The sequence below is a fragment of the Anomaloglossus baeobatrachus genome, chromosome 3, assembly GCF_048569485.1.
Source record: "Anomaloglossus baeobatrachus isolate aAnoBae1 chromosome 3, aAnoBae1.hap1, whole genome shotgun sequence".
Taxonomy (NCBI): Eukaryota; Metazoa; Chordata; class Amphibia; order Anura; family Aromobatidae; genus Anomaloglossus; species Anomaloglossus baeobatrachus.
The window spans coordinates 472,377,137-472,392,530 of record NC_134355.1 but is presented as its reverse complement, the minus strand read 5'-3'; the positions used below and the strand labels follow the sequence as shown (position 1 = coordinate 472,392,530).

General features: G+C 40.6%; 1 protein-coding gene across 1 annotated transcript in view; it reads left to right on the top strand.

Annotated features, from left to right (window-relative positions):
* LOC142296679 (actin-like protein 6A) overlaps window positions 1-15,394 on the top strand; it is a 43,773-nt gene that overhangs the window by 2,953 nt on the left and 25,426 nt on the right. Inside the window, exons 4-10 of the mRNA XM_075340597.1 lie at window positions 3,190-3,290; window positions 7,923-8,020; window positions 9,439-9,533; window positions 11,134-11,240; window positions 11,331-11,420; window positions 11,503-11,564; window positions 11,642-11,756. Coding sequence (XP_075196712.1) covers window positions 3,190-3,290; window positions 7,923-8,020; window positions 9,439-9,533; window positions 11,134-11,240; window positions 11,331-11,420; window positions 11,503-11,564; window positions 11,642-11,756 — 668 coding nt within the window. The remainder of the gene's footprint in view (window positions 1-3,189; window positions 3,291-7,922; window positions 8,021-9,438; window positions 9,534-11,133; window positions 11,241-11,330; window positions 11,421-11,502; window positions 11,565-11,641; window positions 11,757-15,394) is intronic.

Genomic DNA, 15,394 nt, shown 5'->3' with positions numbered 1-15,394 from the left:
TAGGTTAGAAGAACTGTTGTCAAATTTTAGGTGCACGGGGGCTGGACTGTACACTGGATCTTCTCCCTGTCTGTGATTCCCAAGCCCCTCCGACTGCTTTCAGTCTGTGAATGACAGGTCACTGCTTAGATTTAAAAAAGAAAAGGTCATACATAGACCAGAGACAGGTGGAGAGACTGGGGAATCATAGACTTGGAGGAGAAGACCCAGTGTACAGTCCATCCCCTGTGCGCCAGAAATCTGACAACAGTTCTTCTAACCCAAACCCAACAGCCTCATAGGCAAATTTGGAGGCTATTGAGTTAAGTCAAGTTCTCAAAGTTCTTCTTCATATAATACTATTATTACAACTAGGAGGCTTACAAAAAATGGTATTTATCAACCAATGACTATCAACATCATTTAAAAAATGTACAAATTTGGTGTTGCCATTATTGTACTTTGCTAAAGAATCATGTTCCCACATCATTTTTACCACATAGTGGTAACATGAAAACAGAAAATACAACAGGATTTTTTTTCTATCATTTCAATTTCACTGCATATGGTATATATAGTATATCTCGAAAGTGAATACACCGTTCACATTTTTGTAAATATTTTATTGTATCTTTTCATGGGACAACACTGACGATATGACACTTTGATACAATGTAAAGTAGTGAGTGCACAGCTTGTAGAACAGTGTAAATTTGGTGCGCTCTCTAAATAACTCAACAACAGCCATTAATGTCTAAACTACTAGCAACAAAAGTGAGTACACCCCTAAGTGAAAATAGCCAAGAACTGCCTTAATTCTCTTGGGCATGGAGTTCACTAGAGTTTCACAGGAGCCACTTGAATCCTCATCTACTCCACTATGATGACCTCACAGAGCTGGTGGATGTTAGACACTTTGCGATCCTCCACCTTTTGTTTGAAGATACCCCACACATGCTCAATAGGGTTTAGATCTGGACACATACTTTGCCAGTCCAGCACCTTTACCCTCAGTTTCTTTTGCAAGGCAGTGGTCATCATAGAGGTGTGTTTGGAATCATTATCATGTTGGAATATGAAGGGAGGGGATCATGCTCTGCTTCAGTATATCACAGTATATGTTTGCATTCATGGTTTGGACAATGAACTGTAGCTCCCCACAGCTGGCAGCACTAATGGTTGCCGCCATACACGCTTAACACCATCTGAACTAAATTAAATTTATCTTTCTCTCATCAGACCACAGGACATAGCTTTAGTAATTCCTGTCCTAAAGCTGGGTTCACACATAGCGACAGCGACAACGACGTCGGTGTTACGTCACCATTTTCTGTGACGTAACAGCGACCTTGTAAGTCGCTGTTATGATCGTTGCTTAGCTGTCAAACACAGCAGAAGCAGCAGCGATCATAACGACGCTGTGCTACATGTGCAAAGAGCAGGGAGCCGCTCTTAGCGCTGGCTCCCTGCTTTCCTTGCTACAGTATACATCGGGTTAATTACCCGATGTTTACTGCAGCTACATGTGCAGAGAGCAGGGAGCCGGCACTGGCAGCGAGAGCGGACGCTGGTAACGAAGGTAAATATCGGGTAACCAGGGAAAGGTCTTCCCTTGGTTACCCGATGTTTACCCTGGTTACAGCTTACCGCAGCTGCCAGACACCGGCTCCTGCTCCCTGCTCGCTTCATTTCGTCGCTCTCTCGCTGTCACACACAGCGATGTGTGCGTCACAGCGGGAGAGCGACGACCAAAAAATGAAGCTGGACATTCAGCAACGACCGGCGACCTCACAGCAGGGGCCAGGTCATTGCTGGATGTCATACACAGCGACAGCAACGGAACGTCGCTGCAACGTCACAGAAAATGGTGACGTAGCAGCGACGTCGTTGTCGCTGTGTGTGACACCACCTTTAGTCTGCTTGTCTTCTGCAAACTGTTTGCTGGCTTTTTTGTGCATTATCTTTAGAAGAGGCTTCCTACTGGGATGACAACCATGCAGACCAATTTCATGCAGTGTGTGGCGTATGGTCTGAGCACTGATAGGCTGACTTCTCACCTGTTTAACATCTGCAGGCAATGCTGGCAGCACTGATGCGTCTATTTTGAAAAGAGAATCTCTGGATATGACACTAAGGACATGTACTCAACTTCTTTGGTTGACCATGGCGAGGCCTGTTCTAAGTGGAACCTGTCTTGTTAAACCACTGTATGGTCTTGGCTGCCGTGCTGCAGCTTAGTTGCTGGGTGTTGGCAATCTTCTTATGGCCTCCCTAGGCCATCTTTATGTAGAGCAACACATTTTTTTCCAGATCGTCAGAGAATTCTGTGCCATGAAGGAGCCATGTTGAATTTTCAGTGACCAGTATGAGAGTGTGTGTGAGCGATAACACCACATTTACCACATCTGCTTACCATAACACCAAATTTACACTGTTACTGACTACTTTGTACCAATGTGTCATATCTTCAGTGTTTACCCATGAAAGTACATAATTAAATATTTATATATTATATAATTAATTATTGTATTTAGTTTAATTATATATATATATATTATTTTTATATATATATATATATATATATATATATATATATATATATATATATATATATATATATATATATATATATATATAAAATGTGTGTGTATGTATATATATAATATTATATATTATTTAGATATATCATTATGATAATTATAGAATTTTATGATACATTCCCAAGTTCGCCAGAGGGTATAATGGTTCCATGTATGACATCAGGGCATATCTAGTCAATAATTAGTTAATATATACTGTATATAAAAAAAACAAGTGGCCTTCTGACAAACAATGACTCATGACTGATGTGCATAAAAGTTACTATTTAACAAGTGGTTGCAAATTGCCACAGGAGACTCCATTTAAGGCCTAGATTACACTCCTTCAAGATCAAGATTGCAGTTTTTTTCCATATATAGAAGGCAACGGTGTATTACGTTACTAGTCAAACAACTTCTATACTTCTGTGGGAAGGATTAGAACTGGATAACACCTCCATTAGGAAAGATTACATTTTCAACCTTATCCGCTGAACAGATTACCTATGTGTACAGCCTACTATCAATTCTTTTATGACTTTGCAAGTGATATAAACTGTAGGAGGAATCCATTGTAACTTCCTGGGTGATTTTATTTGTCTAACCTACAATTTCTATTGGTTTTCTTTAGTTGACGACTGGGATGGTTTCCAGGCTATTTTAGATCACACATATCAAAAGTGTATCAAGTCCAAACCTAGTCTACATAGGGTACTGATGTCTGAACCCCCCGTAAGTAATTACTATTCACTCACAAAGAGTACTGACAGGCCTAACATTTATTGAGTAATAAATAAGATGAAAGCATTACTCTAATCTATGGTACCTATAATATGCATGCTATGATTAAGAGCACACTATGTGCCCGAAACGCGTCATTATACAGTCTCTTGTTCCTGATTCTGGATTTTTAAATATATTTTTGAATAAAGTAGTATTTTTATATTTTTACTGAATGCTACAAAAATGCTGGATTTTTCCCCCTGTCTGTAATATCCATAGGTAGTTTTAGAAAAGATCTAAAACCGTCATATGTGCTGGTCTAAATAGGGGAATAATGGCAGTATGTAGGATAATTATCACATAAGGCTAGGTACACACTGCGTCTGGGCACTTTGCCTTCAGTATAGATTTTCCAACATATACTGTAATGTTGCCATAGGCCATTCACAAGACAGAGGCAAAAAGTGAGTTCTTTTGGCTCCCATATGGCTGGTAAACCCCAAAATACTGCTTGTTTAACTGAATATGGACACTACAAAGAAACTTATACAGTATATTTCCAGTATATTTCAGGAAGTATACAGCAAGGTTCCATATTATCAGCGGCAGGATTAAAATGACCGATAACTCCTATATACACAGCCGATAATACTATATCCACCAGTCACAACATGTGATGTCTGAGCTGACCGTGCGCCCCTTCTCTTCACAATGACTGTAAGGGATCATCAGAAACTTCAATACAAAAGCTAAGGTTAGGATCCAAGCATTGTGCCTATGCACATGTGTAGTTTTCTGAAATAATAGGAAGTTGGAGTAAAAAAAAATCCCCATTGACCAGTTTACAAATTGCAGAATTTCAAATTTTTTTAGCACAAATTGTGAGCTAATATTTGGGATAGGGAGGATATCTGTACCTGTATATTCTCACCACTGTAACCTCTGGCAAATAGTAAATTGCGAAAAAAAATATAGAAAAATAAAGCAATAATAGCCGGCTGTAAGTGTTTAGAGTACCGTATATACTGATTTTATTTTTAGAAAGTATATATGGTATATATTGAGTATAACATATAAAACAAAACCCCTATCAGAAGTTAATAAAATTTATTTAAATAAAACATAACATTTAAAACCAGTCCAAGACAAATAACCATTATATATGGATAATAAAAGATAGAACAATATAAATTGCAGGGGCCTGTATGTAATGCTGTCGACTGGTATCATGAGCTAATATTGATGCCGCAAATCTGTAAACTATACCGCAGAGATGGAGTTAAATGATGCATGAGTCTTAAATATGGGTTGTCTTCAGTGTGTTAGATGGACGCTGTTAGTTTAAATGATGGATGGCGGAGGTCCTCAACATTTATGACCTTGAGAACCACATTCAGCTATGACAGAGGGTCTCGAGCCTCGGGCGGCATGATGGCTGTCATTAATACTGTAGTCTTGCAGGATTGAGGTCCTGGGTTCAAATCCCACCAAGGAGTTCGTATGTTCTCCCCGTGTTTGTGTGGGTTTCCTCCGGGTGCTCTAGTTTCCGCCCACAATCCAAAAACATACTGATAGGGAATTTAGATTGTGAGCCCTGAAGGGAACAGTGTTGCTGATGTAGGTAAAGCGCTATGAAATTAATAGCTCTATATAGGTGAATAAATATTATTATTATTATTGAGCCAAATTCAGCTCAGAGAGGGTCTTGAGCCAAATCTAGCTCCCACCCCTCACAGTAGTGACACACAGACCCTCCCTTCAACTGGTATAAATAATGACAGCCAAAGCTTTCCACAGAAATCATATAAAAGGCAGACTACAAAGATCCAGGGGTTCCTAACTTACCCCCATCCAGATCTACTCTTTTATGGGGTGCTACTCACAAAAGTCACCATCTGGAGACCTGCTCTTCATGGTTATTTGCTAGAACTGGTGTTAATAAACCAAGCTGGCAGACAGCCACGAGCCACACATCACGGGCTTGAGAGCCAAATGTAGCTCCAGAGGTACAGGTTGGGGACCCCAATGGTAGAATACAGCATGTGGTAGAAGGACTCTAGTTCCAGTTTTAGTTGCATGATGTAGAGGTTTATCAGTGCTGCGCACTCGTCAGTGACCACAGATGATGACAGACAGAATAATTCTCCAGATGGAAAGCAGTCTCATCATACAGACCTCTGTTACATAGTTATGTAGGTTGAAAAAAGACTTAGAGTCATTTCACACATCCGGCTTTTCACCAGATTGGCGGATCCGGCGCACTCCAGTACAGTGTGATACAGTACAATGGCAGCGCGGCAACTTCTGGGTCACATGCTCTGGTCACATGACAGCATGTGACCGGAGCTTGACTACTGTAACTCTCTATTAATTGGTCTCCCCCTCACTAGACTCTCCCCTCTACAGTCCATCCTTAATGCAGCAGCCAGGGTCACCTATCTGGCTAACCGCTACTCGGATGCCTCTGCACTTTGCCAGTCATTGCACTGGCTGCCCATATATCACAGGATCCAATTCAAACTGCTTGTTCTCACCCACAAAGCTCTCCACAGTGCAGCACCCCCCTACATCTCCACCCTCCTCTCTGTCTATCACCCCACCTGTTCTCTACGCTCTGCAAATGACTTTCGACTAACATCCACACTAATTCGAACCTCCCACTCCCGAATCCAAGACTTCTTCCGAGCTGCACCAAACCTCTGGAACGCTCTACCCCAAGAAGTTAGGACAAATCACAACTTACTCAGCTTCAGACGCTCCCTAAAAACATATCTTTTTAGGGCGGCCTATCACACTCCCTAGCCAAACTAATTTCACCTAATCCCTCTACAACTTCTCAGAACATAACCCCACGTCAAACTCCATGGCACCCAAATGCATCTCAAGGCTCTGGCCAACTGGTCCAGGAAGCCATTATCTATCCCCCATGAGATGGCTGGATTGTCATTGTAAATAAGCACATGTACCTTGCCCCTCCCCCCATCTCATTGTAGATTGTAAGCTCTCACGAGCAGGGTTGCCATTTTTCCCTTTCAATATTGTATCTTCTATAATTGTTACTTGTTTGTATATGTTTATGTATATGATATGTATATGTATATGAGCCTCCTGAATTGTAAAGCGCTGCGGAATATGTTGGCGCTATAGAAATAAAGATTATTATTATTTATTATTATTACTGTATACACTGTACTGGAGTGCACCCGATCCGCCAATCCGGCGAAAAGCCGAATGTGTGAAATGGCCCTTAGGTCCATCTAGTTCAACATTCCTCCATCCCCTCCTATGCTTGTGTTTTAAAATGTCCAACCCCATGCCTCCTCAGTAATAATTGGAGAATATTCCACTCACAATTGTTTGAGTGCTGTGATATGTAGTTTTATGTGGCTCAATACTAAATAATATTCGCTAAGCCAGACATGTTTTGGATTTTGTATACACTCCTTCAATGGCATATACTAAAAGACTCATCATTTTCATCTCTTAGGGTCTGTGCGCACTGGGAAATGCATGTTTCTAAAGAAAATTCTGCCCCCTCTGGAAGGATTCCGCACCTGCGGCAAATATCGCACCAAAAACGCACCCAAATCCGCATGCGGTTTTGCCGTGGTTTGTTGCGTTTTTGGTAGTTTTGCCGCGGATTTGGTGCGTTTTTTCCGCGGGCTAGACCCTGCGTTTTTTTACCATTAAATATGGCAAAAACGCAGGTACCTGCTGAAAAGCAGTGATATGCTACTTCTTTTTGCTGCAGAAAATCTGCAGCAAAAACTATAGGGGGAAAAAACACTGTTAGCAAAGCATTTTAATTTTCCCATAGATTTTGCTGGAGAAGGACTGCAGAAAGATTAGGAACAAAAACCGCACCTTTTCTGCAGCAAAAACTGCTGCAAATCTGGGGCAAAAAAACACAGTGTGTGCACAGGGCCTAATACTAAGAAGAAATATGTGAACTGGATTGCAGCAAACCAACACTGTACTGTGAGAGTTAACAGAAGTGACATAAGATGGAACATGTTCACAGCAATGTCATTTTCACATTGCTGTGCATTATGTTCACTTTATGGGGAGGTTTTTCATTATTCATTCATTATTTTTTTTTTTCACTGATGAGAAAAAATAAGTTTCTCCACCCGCTCCTATCAGTCAGTGATAAATGGACAGCACAAGGATGACATCCGAATGCTGTCAGATGTTTTCACAAATCCAGACTTGCATTGCTAAGATTGATCAGATACTCGAATCAATATTGGACATGCCTCTGCAATTTTGCATGAACCATTTGGTCTTAGGAAAAATTATGACATATGAACAGCCTCATAGACTATCATAGGTATAAATATTATCCATGAAAAAAATGGATAGCACTCGTGTGAAAAAGTGATTCCTACATAAGGCTGAAGGGTGTGTCCACACTATTTTTTTTTTTTTTTTTTTTTTTTAAAGAAATGCTCCAAAACCCATGAGGTTTGATTAAAGAGTTGGAGAATTTCTGCTCCAAAAGTGAAAAAAACAAAAAAACAAACCCCAACCCAGTGTGAACACACCCTAACATTGACTTCTCTGGGAGCCAGGACAGTAGCTGAAATATCTTCTACTCCAAATCTAAATATCAATTTTATGTTATTTTCTTTTTTTTTTCAGTGGAATACAAGAGAGAAGCGGGAGAGACTGACAGAACTGATGTTTGAGCACTACAATGTGCCATCATTTTTCCTCTGCAAATCTGCAGTTCTTAGCACGTATCCTTGTTAAGTACTGAATCGTGAATAATTTATATGTCCTCCACTCTTAACATGTGCAGGATGTTTACTAATGATCCGTAATTACAAAATTGTGCGTGATTTTATAATTTTTTATATTGCTTCCAGGAATAAAAAGTAAGATTTCTTTACTTGGATTTTCTCCCCTCTACTTAAAGGTACAACTATTTAATTTTGCTTAAATGGGTGTACATGGTTAGAAGACCCTGCTGCTTTCTTCCAGAATTAGCAACACACATGTCCAAGGTTCATATTGCAGCTCCACTCCATTCACTTAGATCTCCCTGAATTTCGATATGTTCATGGTTCACTTTTTTTTCCTTCTTAAAGAAAAGCAATAACAATGAGGGAGTCCAATTCCTAGGGGTAATCTACAAGTAATTATTAGGGATGATCGAATACCTCAAATATTCGGCTTCGCAAATATTTTCCGAATAGGTCGCCGCTATTCGCGAATATTCGATGCGCAATGTAAGTCTATGGGAAACCCGAAAAGCAACTATTCAGAACAATTCGGGCTTCCCATAGACTTACATTGCGCATCGAATATTCGCATAGTGGCGACCTATTCGACGTATATTCGCGAAGCCGAATATTTGAGGTATTCGATCATCCCTAGTAATTATCTTTTAAAACAGGTTTAGGTGTCTAATTGGAAGTGCGGCTGCAGGTAGAAAATGTAGCTACATGCAGCCACTAGTTTCTAGTCATCAAGGCAAATTACTGACCAGTAAACAATCAGCGCTCTCCATATACTTAGCGCGCTGTACTCACTCCTTGCTGCAAGTAGATGAGTTAGAAGGTGTAAAATCCTTAGTATGTGTTTTTGCAGAGTGTGAACCCGGAAGAGATCAGCAGTGAATGTTGGAGGATTCCCAACTTTACTCAATGGTTAATTCTGGTGGGGCCTACCTGCACTACTAAAAGGCCAAACACAAGACATTTATCTGCAAATCGTTGGTAGCTAAATTTGGTGAAATCCGCTGAGAATCTGTATGTGATGCTTATACTTATACAATTTGTAGCAGATGCTAGTGAAAAAAGCTGAGCGTTCCTTTGATCAGCAGATAAAATAGCTCAGATTTAAAGCGTTGTATTTTAAGGCAATGCCCTACATTTGCAATTTTGCGTGTGACCTTATTTAGACATCCGTTAAACATGGTCCCAGTATGTGCCATGATGTCCAGAACTGCGGGCCTCCTGACCTGAACTCAACAGCCTTATATCAGCCTATGATGCAATTGAGTTCGTTCAGAAGACATGCGGCCAGTCCGAAAATTACGGCCCCTTCTCAAATTGTGTTTAATGCCCTTCTAAATTGGACCTTACTTTTCATTTATAAATCATCAGTACTAAATGTTCTTTGGGAAACTTTGCTCCTTGACTGCTGTAATTAGATATGCTAATGGGCGACCTACTGCTTTGATATTGGATAGTGGTGCCACATACACTACGGCTACTCCGGTGCTTGATGGACGAGTAATTCAACAAGGTAAAATAGATTCTGGAACAAAAAATATTATTTGTTTAGTAATAAACCAAAACTAGCCCTATTTATATTGAGAAGTGAACTCTAATCTAGCATTCAGGACTGGTCTGTAACTGGCAGCCATGCTGGCGTATTTGGTTCCTTTTTTTATATAGCTATTGATGTTTCTATCAAAGCTACACTCAGAATGATTACAATGATACCAAACTCATCTTGGTTTTTGTGGACCAAGCGAAGCGATATTTTTTATTAGTATTATTTTGGGAGACATACTACTCTTTAATCACGTACTATTGTCGGTGGGGTGGTGACCTAAAAATGGCAATTTTAACATTTTGATTGGTTTTCTTTACCACAATTCCAATTAAGGTTTAATAATTTAATTTAAATAGAGCAGACTTTTATGGACATGATGATACCAAATATGTATAGTTTTTACAGAGAAGTGTACAACATGGTGGCGAGAAAGCAGTCAGTAGGCTGTGGCAGCGACAATGCAGCTTCCAGCAATCGTATTGCAGAGAAAGGGAGGACGGGAATAATGGTAGCATAGAACGTACACCTGAGCAGGATAGAGCAGCTTAACAACCGCTGTCCATGATTGGCAGCAGGCATTTAACCTTCAATTAGTCGCACCCAAAATACTTATAATACTAGTTGCTGCACCTCGCAATGGCAAGTGTAGTCCATGCTGTGTCTCACTATGCAGTGAGGGAGAAGGAGCGTCTAAGCTAGGAAGCTACCGAAACAGATGGTTACCTATCCTCCTTACTTGCGGAAATATGACAAAAATAAATTTGCTTGTGGTCCAATCCGGCTAATGAAATTTTAAGAATATAGCTCAGTTCCAAAGTGGCTGTTACAGGCAGATGCTGGCTGTGTAACACAGCCGACATCTGCCTTGCATGGAACAGGCTCAACTCCTGAGCCTGCTCCATACACCTACACCTCCTCCATGACATAATGTATAGTATATCATTGTTTACCAAGGATTACATTTATTTCTAAACACATACCTGATAATGATTGGAGTAAAGATGAAGGTCAAATTTTAGCTTCTGAATGTTTTCAAATCTTTGCTTTAGCTCTAGCTTTGACAAAAAGATCAATAAAAAAAATAAATTTAAGGACAGCATGGTTGCTGTTTACAGACCCAATAAACAAAATGTATTGGAATTTGGATCATCTGTCTACTGACCGCTGTGCTCATCAGGGCCTGATACACAGATAGGTACCAGTCCCATTGATAGGACCTACATCTAGTACACACTTATGGCATATACTGTGGATATGCCATTAAAGTACTAGATAGGAATAGAGTGTTACACTGTCAGTATCGGTGCCCAAGGGCAGCTCAGACAATGCATGTTTTACTGCCCATTGCCGGGAGAAATCCCTTATCCTTCCCTTACCAATTGTTTTCTTATGTTCCACTTCATCCTTCACATTTAACTGAACAAAGATCTGCTTCATTTATGCTATTGATTGTTCAGTATTCTCTCCGTACACATTGAAATGCACTGCACAATACTTTCTCTACAAATATAACTAATATCTATTAGCTGCATTCTTTCTGATTACATTTAATGTTTGCCATTTCCAGGCATTGTAAGGTCACCTCTGGCAGGAGACTTCATTACCCTGCAGTGTAGAGAGTTACTGCGAGAGATGAATGTGGACCTAATCCCTCCATATATGATTGCTTCTAAGGTGAGAAGACTTCTCATGCAAAATAAAAAAGGTTTTAAAATAGTCTGAAAGTAATAAAAATGATCTTATGACTTATTTGTGATATTTCAGGAGGCAGTACCAGATGGAGCACCCGCTAACTGGCAGAAAAAGGAAGCGCTGCCTCACGTTACCCAGTCTTGGCATGATCATGCGTGCAATGTAAGTACAACAGTAATATATCAAACAAGTATAGACTCTGGAAAACAAATGAAAAGAACTAATTTCTACCAATTCCTTGCAGAGTGTAATTGAGGACTTTAAGAAATCTGTGCTACAAGTCTCAAGCACTACTTACCATGAGAAGTAAGACTGTGTCTAGTGTCGGGACATGTACTGAACATTTAGGTAACTAATCAGTGTAATCTCTTCCACTCCTCCAGTGTAGCAGCCAAGGAGCCGACGGCCCACTATGAGTTTCCTAATGGTTATAACCGAAAGTTTGGAGCTGAGCGTCTAAGAGTTGTGGAGGGATTATTTAATACTTCCGGTGTGAAGGTCGGTTTTTGTATAATTTTACTAATTACTTTGTTAAAATTTGACAGTCATAGCTAAAATTACAGTTTAGCTAATGCTAAAAGATGCCACCAAAGCCAAAACATAATGATGGTTAATGCTCTTTGCCCTGACACAGGGACAAAGAAAACAAAATGTGGATCTGAAACAGACTGTAATTTAGAAAAACGTGTAATAGTTACAGTGGCATGCAAAAGTTTGGGCACTGTCACGTCCCCATCGGAGTCCGCTCCTGCGACTTCTGCTCCGATCGCCAGACGACGCCATGTTCACACCATGGATAGTGCTGGTGATGGGAGAGGAGTCGGTGCCCGTGGTTCTGCGGAGCAGTGTCACGTCCCCACCGGAGTCCGCTCCTGCGACTTCTGCTCCGATCGCCAGACGACGCCATGTTCCCACCATGGATAGTGCTGGTGATGGGAGAGGAGTCGGTGCCCGTGGCTCTGCGGAGCACAGGCTCCGCTCATCCACTAGGCTGGGTTTCCTTGGAACCTGCAGTACCACTGGCTGACTGTAGGTGGCATGTGTCTCCCGGCTGAAGTGGCCAACATTCACCTGCAGCCTATGGGAAGACACCACACCCTTCTTATTCCCCTTCCTGTCACATGACCTCTGCCAGTGATAGTTCTGTTCTCCTGGCTCATGTGCTGTTTGTATTGTGATTCCTGTGCGCTGACCTTGCTTGTGTTTGACTACCCTCCTGCCTGTCGTTTTTGTACCTTGCTGCCAGTTCCGGATTTAACCCCTGCTTTGTCTCCTCACTACGCCCTTGCCTGCTGATTCTGTTCCTGTTTTGCATCTCCTGGATTTTGACCCTGCCTGACGACCACGGACTACAGTCTACCACAGGTAGCGATCTCTGAGGCTCTGTGTAATTCCAAATCCCTGTAAAGGGGTTAAAGGGTTGCAGAGTTCTTGGGGTCCTGCTTTGTGAGCGGCTTTTCACTAGATTCCCCTTACAGCCAGTCTGAGTCTGTGGCTCCTATCAGGCATTACAGGCACCCCTGGTCAAAATTACTGTTACTGTGAACAGTTAAGCAAGCTGAAGATGAACTGATTTCTAAAAGTCATAACGTTAAAGATTAAACTGTTCACTTGTATTTTAGGCAAAAGAAAAATTTCATCTTTTACATTTTAAAATGAACAAAAAAGCAAAAATTGGCTGAGTCTTTCAAATTTTGTTTGAGGGATTTTCATTCATTTTTCCTTGGAAAAGTCTTCCAGTTCTGTGAGATTCTTGAGTCGTCTTCCATACACTGCTCTTTTGAGGTCTAGCAACAGATTTTCAATATTGTTCAGATTGTAAAACCTTCAGCTTGCACCTTTTGAGGTAGGCTATTGTGCATTTTGAGGTGTTTTGGATCATTAATCATTTGTAGAAGCCATCCTCTTTTCAACTTCAACTTTTTCGCCGCTGTTATTATGTTTGCATCAAGAATATGTTTAAATTTCATTGAATCCATTCTTCCCTCTACCAGTGAAATGTTCCCCATGCCATTGGCTGCAACACAATCCTAAAGCATGATTGATCCTCCACCATGCTTAGTAGTTGGCGATGTGTTCTTTTCCTGAAAGTCTTTGCCTTTTTTTCTCCACATGTACTTTTGATCATTGTGGCCAAAGAGTTCTATTTTAATCTTATCAGTCTACAGGACTTGTTTCCAAAATGCAGCAGGCTTGTTTAGATGGGGTTTTTTTTGCATACTTCTAATGCTGAGTTTTATGGTGAGGATACAGGAGAGGTTTTCTTTTGATGACTCTTCCATGAAGACCATATTTGTGCAGGTGTCCCTGAACAGTAGAACAATATGCCACAACTCCAGAGTCTGCTAAATCTTCCTGAAGGTCTTTTGCAATCAAGTGGGGGTTCTGATTTTCCTCTCTAGCAATCCTACAAGCAGCTCTCACAGAAATTTTGCTTGGTCTTCCAGACCTTATCTTGGCCTCCACTGTTCCTGTTAACTGCCATTTCTTAATAACATTCAAAAGGTGAAAAAGACAACTTGAAAACGCTTTGCTATCTTCTTATAGCCTTCTTCTGCTTTGTGAGCTGCCACCATTTTCAGAGTGCTAGGCAGCTGCTTAGAAGAAACCATGGCTGTTTTTTGGTCCAAAGTTAAAGGAGGCTGGGTTTTCATAAAGCTATGAAATTTTCATCACCTGGCCTTTCCTAATGATGATAGTGAACAAGCCATAACTCTAACACGGCTAATTAAGGCCTAAAACCTTGGTCAAGGGTGTCCAAATGTTGCATCGGCCCATTTTCCTTTTGTAATTTTTAAAATGTAAAAGACGAAATATATAATTTTTTGTGCATACAATAAAAGGAAATGTGTTATCTTTAACATTATACCTTTTAGAGATCATTTCATCTTCAATTTGCTTAACTGCTCACAATAACAGTAATTTTGACCAGAGGTGCCAAAATGTTTGCATGCCACTGTGTGTCTTGCTGGAATATGGTAGATTCTATCGTTCATGGAGAAATACTCAACATTTTTCTGTGGGTTAAAGGGGTTGTCCAGGATGTGAAAAAAATAAAAAATTACAGAATAATAGGGAATGTAATAACATATAAAATGATCTGGTAAATTTCACACTGGTATATCTATGGTAGCCGTCCTCTGGCAATAAAGTGCCGACTACCTGCACATGATGGCTGAGACATCACTGGGTTGAAGAGACATAGCAGCATGGTTGGCATATGACTGAAAGGGTAGATTCATATGAGTGTATAATACGGAGAGGTGCTATACCAGATAGCACTCGAACCAATGTTCTGCTATGTGGCGGTTCAGATCTGCAATTTTTTTTCTCAAGCCAATTCGGCAAGAGAAAATAAACTCAGCATGCTGCGAGTGGCTCTGATATTCGGATCGCCCATAAAAGTCAATTTGTGTGTGAAAAACATTGACTTGCACTCGAATGTCATTCAAGTACAAATGGATTACCAACGACACAGACAATGGAGAAGATAGAGAAATTAAGTTCTTCTTCGCACTGATTCTTTGATGCAAGAGAATCGGATTGCACTAAGGCAGAATTTCATCAGAGTGACATTAGCATATTCGTCCCGATTCTCTCGCATAAGAGAATCTATGGCTGTGTGAGCAAACCCAAAAGATTAGTGATTAGCTGCAGGGGTGATGTATGGGTAGTTGGCCCATCATCACAGCAGATAGCTTACAGGGATTAGCAGCTGAAGGGGTTTTCTGAGTTCTAAAAGGATTTCGAAGGGGATATGTAATAAAACAATTAAAAACCATTCACAATTACAGAGGAACACCATTGGCTTCCATTATACTCGTTACTCGTGTCTTGCCCATTAGTGTCGGTTCCCCATTGACTTATATGGAAGTTGGGGTGTGGGAGCAAGTTGAGGTCAAGTCTGGGTCCCGAAATGAAATGTTAACTAAAGTCTAGCAAAACTCGGTGAACCCAACATCCACCGGTCTGCTCATCTCTATTCCCAATATGTTACATTCTCTACTGTTCCATTGCTGTTACTCTGTTGCTCACTACAACTCATGAAAACCATGCAAAGAAGAGGAAAATTGCAACACTCACTAGTCATAAAAATTCCACAACTTTATTTAGAAAAATAATTAAAAACAGTAGGG